Below are 8,052 nucleotides of genomic sequence, written 5' to 3'. Positions count from 1 at the left end.
ATATCTTCCAATAGCCCAGAGTCTACATTACTATATCATTGTAGCTATTTGCTCTTTCAGCAAGTATGTTGAAGCACGTGCTTACAAGTGGCAAATGCAGCAGAAGTTTCTTTGTTTGTTTACGAATGTGTCATTACAATACATAGCTGACCACGTGTTTTGTGCTGAGACAACGGCTTACCTATCCAAAACAACCTTGTAAATGCTGTCTGCAAGCAATACGACATCGAACATCGACTCACATCACTATACCATCTATAAGCAAACGGACTAGTTGAATGATTTAATTGAATGGTTGAAGTTATGCTGAAAAGACGCAATAAAGAAGAGAAGAAGAATTGGCTAATGTACCTACCTGCACTACTATTTGCTTTCTACAAGAAATGATGAAGAAATCTCCGTTTTACTTGATCTACAGACGAGAGCCACATGCACCTTTCGACCGACACATGCAACCACAAACAAACATTGCAGATCTCCTGGAAGAGGATGATGAGCGCGACGAAGATACGATCATACTCGACTTATTTGAGGAACATATCACAAAACTCAATACAATAAGAGAAGAAGCGATTAATACAATCAAAAGTGCACAAGCGGCACAGAAACGGAGAATCGAAAAGAAATTACTGCAGTAAGGTAAGGAACTGAAACGCCCTTTCCAAATTGGAGATACTGTTCAAGTATATCAAAATTACTTGGAAGGAAATTGGGCAGGACGCCTAGAAGATCTGTGGGAAGGACCATTCTTAATTCACAAGGTCAACAAACGCGGTACCTATCAATTAAAAACGATGCAAGGAAGATTCCTACTGAACCCCTACCATGGAAACCGACTGCGCTCTTATACTTTACCTGATACTGAGTACCGAGCCCCAATATCTCAGGCATCGCTGCACCTCATTACCGACGAGGCCGATGCAGTATCACCACAAGAAGATGTATTAGAATTGGACCAAGACGAAACAACACAGACGATGCCGCAGCAAGGAAGATTGAGAAGGACTATAAATGCAGGAAAACGGAGAAAAACAAAGAAAAAGAAGAAAAGAGATAATAGTTATCGACCTACTAGAGGACGTTCATAGAACAATAACTCTGAGATATAAACGTGCAAATGCATAAAAAAAATATACACTCAAGATGAACATATAATAAAATACATAGAGAAAAGAAATTGGAAAAAAAAGAAAAATATCCAAAAACATCAATTCTATCATACCACTTGACATTGTCTGTACAATGAAGAACAACAACAACAACACCCCAGTATCTTGGAGCAACAACAACACCGAACAAACCAGTATATTCGTCTAAGCCCCTTGGACAGGGACCCCTTCCAGCAACAATGACGAAGGCTGGGGACCAGTACCAACACACATACCAACCTTGCAAGAAGGAGGTTGGCAATACGAGCCAATGGATATAGACGACGAATGGGAAGATCAACGAACAGCGTCCCCAAAGTCGACTTTTACTAGAACATCAACAAAAGATGACGCGGAAATAGCATTTGAAAAAATCAACAGTTTCCTGAACGAGGACCTCGGAACGATTACAACGCTAATCAACGAATACTCTCAAGCAACACCACTCCTGGAAATGAGGGAATTGATCAACCAAAAACTTATACAATTGGTGGGACGTACCAACAGACTCGTAGCAAAATGCAGAGTCCATCCTCACCCGTATCTCACTGACGACCAAGTGCGCGCTATCATCATCAACATCATCTTGCATAATACATTCATGTGGACTCCTACAAACTTATACTGCAAGGACTGCTGCCTTATGATGTTTGGTAGACATGATACCTCAACATAAAACACACACACATGTATACATATATTATCCCAATTTATCATTATCATATTCATATTACTACCAACAACTGTAACCCAAACAACACACACACACACAAACTATATATATTACAAATCCTCCTATTACCATAAATAAATCTTTACAATGGGTGCAGAATATATAAATCAATCATAAATCACAATACAGTAAAAAAAAAACATACAAACAAAAACATACAAACAAAAACATACAAACAAAAACACACATACACAAAGCGTGGTTTCCGATCAACACAGACAAATCAAACAAAAGGACAAAGCGCCAACACACACAGAGTGACTCTATGATCCGTAACCTAATTCACAACAATCCAAGGGAGTGCCAACATATACGCAAAGCGACTCTACGATCCATACACAAATTACCAATACAAACGAACGGATGGAGCACCGAAACATACAGAGCGACTTTACGATTCATACAATCAACACAGTAAATCAAAAGGATGGAGCACCAACACATACACAGCGTGACTTTACGATCCAAGGAACATCACAAAGAATTACTACAGAAATACGAACAGATGGAGCGCCGATACACATACAGAGCGACTTTACGATCCATTATACAGCATTTAAACGATGTGGGGCCATCTTTTTCTGGGCCCGAGGAGGTGTGTTACCCCAAGAACCACCCATAACAAATAAACCAAACATACAAAAGAACCACACACCAAGCAGCAATCAGAATACAATACGTAACTACCGCAGCAACCGCAGCAACTCTACAACTCTCTTGCACCCCCAAATTATCAAAAGGAACAACTATAAATAGAACGAACCCTTTACCTTTTGAAGATTCGATGAACAGCTTGTTGAATAAGAGCATTACTGCAGTATCCGCAGTAACAGCAACTACCGCAGCATCTGCAGTAACAGCAAGTTTCTGCAGCATTGGCATTGTGCAGCAACTGCAGCATGAATTATCTTAGACATTATTAAATAACCAGAAAGATATAAATACCCCATCATTTTTATTTGAATAAAGACATTGAATTTTTACCTCCTACTTTTGACTTAACTTTTCAAGTGTTGTCTTCAATCACTCAAGACCTAAACACGGCTTGTTTTATCTTACATATTGTTTATTGCTCATAACTGAAGCTAAATAAACTCTTCTATTAAGACCAGACGTAACATTCCTGCTCTTATTTCTCATTTACTTGGACAGACGTAGCATTCCTGATCCCTATTTCTCATTCATTTTTGACAGACGTACTATCCCTGATCCTCATTTCTACTCACTGAGCTTAATCAAGACATCAGCTCAATACCATTTACACCCTTGGACATAAACCATACACATTTTTACTTCACTTTACACTCATATCACTTCATAACCCGTCTGTAATAAGCGATATAATTACTGGTGCTTACTACAAAACATACACTTAAACTGATACGCAACTACCTAGAATACCCCAAACTCACCGTAACAACAGGTCTCTTAACAGTATTATCTGCAATCAGAAGAACCTTATAGCCTTAGACAAATGTCAAAAATTTATAAAATAATTATGATTATGTTTATATTTTGAGGGCTACTCAATATAATAAATAAAGATTCAATTTTTACAAAAAAGTAATTGAGTTTAAAATTGATTTATAATAATCATAAAATATACAACAAACATTAAATTTTATAAGAGTCAAAAAGTATTGGTATATCCCCCTATTCCAGATAAGAAAGGAGAGACAATAACAAAGGTCTTGATTGATGTATTTAGTATATTAGGAATACCTCGTAAACTCCAATCCGACAATGGTACAGAGAACATCAATCTGCCTATGCAAGAACTGGCATTGAGCGCCCACTTTAATCATCAATTCAGCACACAATACCACCCTAGAGGCAATGGAACTGCTGAAGCATGGGTCAAAAAGTCGATTATAGGCATAAAGAAGTCTATTAAAGGTGCGACAAAAGACTGGGATCATGCAGTACCAGGTGTACAACTCTCCTTGAACCTTGAACAACAAAGCTTTGGAGAGACATGAGTCCCGACCATTTGCATTGATGTTTAGACGCCAACTGATTGATTTTAAAGATTATACAGAAGATAAGCTAAAGCAGCACCTCACTCCAAAAGAAATTGAGGAACAGTTCAAAAAGATCAATGATATAGTATATCCAGCGATTGCAGAACGCACAATCAAAACAAACGCTAAGCGCAAAGAAAAATTCAATGCTAAACACCACTTGGTTGATTTCCCAGTAAAAAATGATGTGATGGCAATCAACAAGGAAAAGAAAAACAAACTCGACCCCGATTATGTGGGACCATATGAAGTCGTGCGACAAACACGCGGAGGCTCATATGTGGTACGAGCAGTTGATGGAGATCTTGAAGAAAAGAATTATGCACCATCTCAATTAAAAGCAGCCATTCTTAATAGCGATCAAAAGGCATCGAAAAAAGAACGCCGCTATCACATTTATTCGATTCTCCAACACAGGAAGAACAAAGGCCAGTACGAATACAAAGTACGCTGGAAAGTCTTTACCAGAGATCATGATTCTTGGATACTATCACAAAATTTCGATGACCCTCAAACCATCAGTGATTATTGGAATCGCTTAGACCAAGCAACACCCTCTGTCCATAAACAGAAACGGACAAGAAACAGTCAGCGGGTAGCATCACAGAACAAGATACAACGTAGATGATCGGTCTGGTTATAACATCATGCCCTCAAAATCCTCTGAGTCCTTTACCAACAGCATACAGCCTGGCGGGGGGTGATGTTGTATCCAGAGGATCGGGACATCGAATAAGTTTCACAAAGACAATTTCTTTATATGAATAACTAGTAATAAGAATATTTGGGACTCTCTCTTTCTCTCGTAATAAAAACTTGACCGTTAAGAGTCTCACGAATTATCTCGTCCCATTTCCGATCCTCGACAAAACACCTGGGTCTATAAAGACAAGTGGTCTCAACAAGACGAGGAGGAAAGAAAACAGAAGAAAGCAGCGGCAGCAGGTGATGGTGAATATATATTAAGATACAATAGCATAGGTAGAGTGATGCTAATATAGCGAGAATAGATGTACCTGAACCAAAAAGGCTGCGTAAAGTGACAAAACTTTGGATGATCCGTTACCGATGCCATCGAGCTACTATTAGATCAAGTACTAATCAATTGGAGAACGACGATTATGATGAAGATGGTGTCCAACGTCGCCCTGTACAGAAGAAGTCCAAACAAGTTGGCTGCACAGCCAAGCTTAGGGTGACCTGCTATGCTGATGATCCAGAAAACGTTTGCTTTGACTATATCGGAGACTATATTGGCCATACTCCTGGCAGCATTGAGGATGTTCAGTACCTTTGTATTACACCAGAGGTTGATAACCGAATCCTGGAGGAATTGCGTAAAGGGTACAATGCTCGTGATGTCAGAATGTACCTACAGCGTGAATACCAAGCAATGCTAAGAACTAGTCGAGCAGCATACATCAACACTGTCGATGTCTATAATGTTTATTACAGATATCGGCAAGAGTTGTGCTCGAAAGCTGAAAATGACTTTGCTTCTGTCAAGGCATGGCTGGATGATTTTCAATCACAAGGCTATCATGTATGGATTAGCAATGATAACAGGAACACAAACACTGCTTCCCTTCTTACTTCCGAGTACTTTGCTTTTGGGTTTGTTGCCCCTTGGCAAAAAGAGCTTTTGCTTGGATCTGCTGCTAAGTTTATCTTACTGGATGCCACACATGACGTTTGTCAATATGCCGAAGCAGTCCTGTATACAATGGTCGTGCGCCATCCTATTGCTGGTCGTGGGGTCCAAGTGTCCTATATGCTGACGACTGACAAATCATCGAATCCACTTATTTCTTAGTTCTATTCCCTTGCATCCCTAGGCCTTGATCCACACCGCTTCACAATTGATTGCGATTTTGCAGAAGTACACAAACAACGAGTAGAAGGCGGCATTCGACAGCATCGTAATTGTATCGTATTATATAGTTGTATCATATGGCAAGTGCTAAGGCACTTTATTAATGGAAAAGATTATTAATAGCCACGCGATTACAAGCAATATAAAGTATCTTTTAACAACCCTCTATTCTCTGATTACCCTTTGTTCCTATCCTTTCTCATTGGCTACGGATTCACCTGCCAAAAAGCGACTCGACAAAACTATAGCTATAATAGGTGACAACAAATTTATAAAAGATTATATTGATTTCTGGCGGACTCGAACCGCCGACCGTCTGTGTGTTAGACAGACGTGATAACCAACTACACCAAGAAATCCTAGACATCTTTTGAAGGTCGCGCGCAATGACATCTGGTGTGCTTTACACTTTCTCTACAGTAGGAAAAGTGGTGTATAAGTATCCCCTTATTTCTTCTAGGTTACATTTGAAATAAATTGGAGGTGGTGGCTGAGCGGGATGAAAGAGTGAAAATTGGGGAGATGATACTGACAGTGGGAGAGGAAATAAAGCATAAGATCTTTATTTTTAATTCTACACATCCGCTATAGCAAATCAACTGCTACGATTTCAGCAAGCATAAGTTGAACTAGTATTTTGTTCCTCTTGACGAACAAAGGAAAAAAAAGTATATGATCCGAATGGCTTGAAAAAGAAGAAAAGCAAGATTCAGGTAAATGATTTTATATAGATTGTGCTTAAGAATCAGCAATAGTTGAACAGCGTTCCTGGAATCCTACAACACTATTTTTTGTAAGTAGATAAAAAGAAGAAGAAAAGTGCTTTTGTATTATGTCAGCAACATGGCAGTTGTTGTTTCGTGCTTATACATCGTTAATATTCTGCTTCTTTTATTGTTATTGTCATTGTTATTACAAACGACACTTGACGACAGCCTTATTTTCAAACACACAACACTCAACGACTTTGCGACGTGTCTTCTTCCACAATTGCGAAACATACACCAACAATGGCAATGACGATTTATTGCATTCACATGTATACACATTTTGCATGGTGCTTTTTTATAACAATACTCATAACGAATCTTGTGTTATTGCTTTTTTTACACGTACTGATTTCCTCCTTGCATACAACAACATGTACGTCTATATAGGATGTGCAGTACCAAATTGGCTATAAATTTACAATAGTTTTTGATAAATCTAATAAAATGCTTGCTGCTATATTAAATTATATCATCCATTTTGATATTTTATCAATTTTATGACATCATGTGACCAAAATCATGTATTCAATGATTATAAAAATTGAAAATCCATAATATACGCAAAGAATGACCTAATGGATACAACAAACTATACACCACTGATTACAAATGAAGTAAACTCAATTATTGCAAATTATTGCCAATTCCTAGAATAGAATTGGCCTACTATACATAATAAATATAAGCATAGAACTGATTTGAAACATATTAAATTCATAGAAAAAATTAAGGATGAATTATTACGTAAATTAGGTTATGTTGCTGTATTTTATTTTCTAGTAGTTTTATATACAAACAAGGAATATCCCGGACCTTACTTTGAAATTGAAAAAGGATTGTTTTTATTATATCATTTAGTCTCTGGAGTGTGTGGTGAAAAATTGAAAAATACTTATCACATAGCACATTTCATACATTTTATAAAAAGTTTTGGATAGATGAGGACAACTACAAATGAATCAACAAAATAGTAAATGATTCAATGAATAACATGTTTTCATCTATCAAATTACGTATTCTATCTGCTAGAAAGTATAATCCTGACTTATTTAAACATGTAACACTTGTATTAGATGGTTATGATTCAAGAATTAACTATGTAGATACTGAAAGTGACCACTTTCAAAGAATGTATTCTTATAAATTTAAGAAGAATAGAATACATACCCAATTTGTTAGTGATATGAATGATATGATTATTTATACTTCTAAAAGTGACTTTTGTTCTGATAGCTCAGATGGTAGCATGTTTTTAAACATGAAATTATTTAAATATATGCATGAGAATGACATAATGGCAGTTGATGGTGGATATACTTTGTTTATCACACAATTTACAGAGCTTGCTAATGCAAAAGGATATAACTTTAGTCATGATAATTTTGTATACCCTATACGTAAAAATGTAAATGAGCCCTTAACGATTACTGAGGATCATTTTAATAAGATATTTGGAAGTTTTAGGACAAAAGTTGAGAATCAATTTTCAGAAATTGGGAATAAATTC

At 37.2% G+C, this 8,052-nt stretch overlaps 1 protein-coding gene and 1 non-coding gene across 2 annotated transcripts; one reads left to right on the top strand and one right to left on the bottom strand.

The window, feature by feature from the left end:
- Positions 1–1,200: 1,200 nt before the first annotated feature.
- On the top strand, positions 1,201–1,849 carry BDB00DRAFT_864377 (uncharacterized protein). The gene is given in 2 exon segments (XM_053126162.1): positions 1,201–1,303; positions 1,319–1,849. 2 exon segments carry the CDS (start codon positions 1,243–1,245, stop codon positions 1,822–1,824), a joined length of 567 nt encoding a protein of 188 aa, XP_052972196.1. The 5' UTR covers positions 1,201–1,242; the 3' UTR covers positions 1,825–1,849.
- Positions 1,850–6,060: 4,211 nt separating this feature from the next.
- BDB00DRAFT_t147 lies at positions 6,061–6,134 on the bottom strand. The gene has a single exon. It is a non-coding gene; the product is annotated as a tRNA-Val (tRNA).
- Between the last annotated feature and the right edge of the window lie 1,918 nt (positions 6,135–8,052).

This window comes from Zychaea mexicana, assembly GCF_025766255.1.
Source record: "Zychaea mexicana strain RSA 1403 chromosome Unknown BDB00scaffold_251, whole genome shotgun sequence".
In the NCBI taxonomy this organism is placed as follows: Eukaryota; Fungi; Mucoromycota; class Mucoromycetes; order Mucorales; family Lichtheimiaceae; genus Zychaea; species Zychaea mexicana.
Note: the sequence above shows the minus strand (reverse complement) of the source record. Positions and strands in the feature narration are given on the sequence as shown.

Excerpts from the sequence above, each read along its gene's own strand:
- BDB00DRAFT_864377 (XM_053126162.1), top strand. The coding sequence starts at position 1,243 with ATGAAGAACAACAACAACAACACCCCAGTATCTTGGAGCAACAACAAC.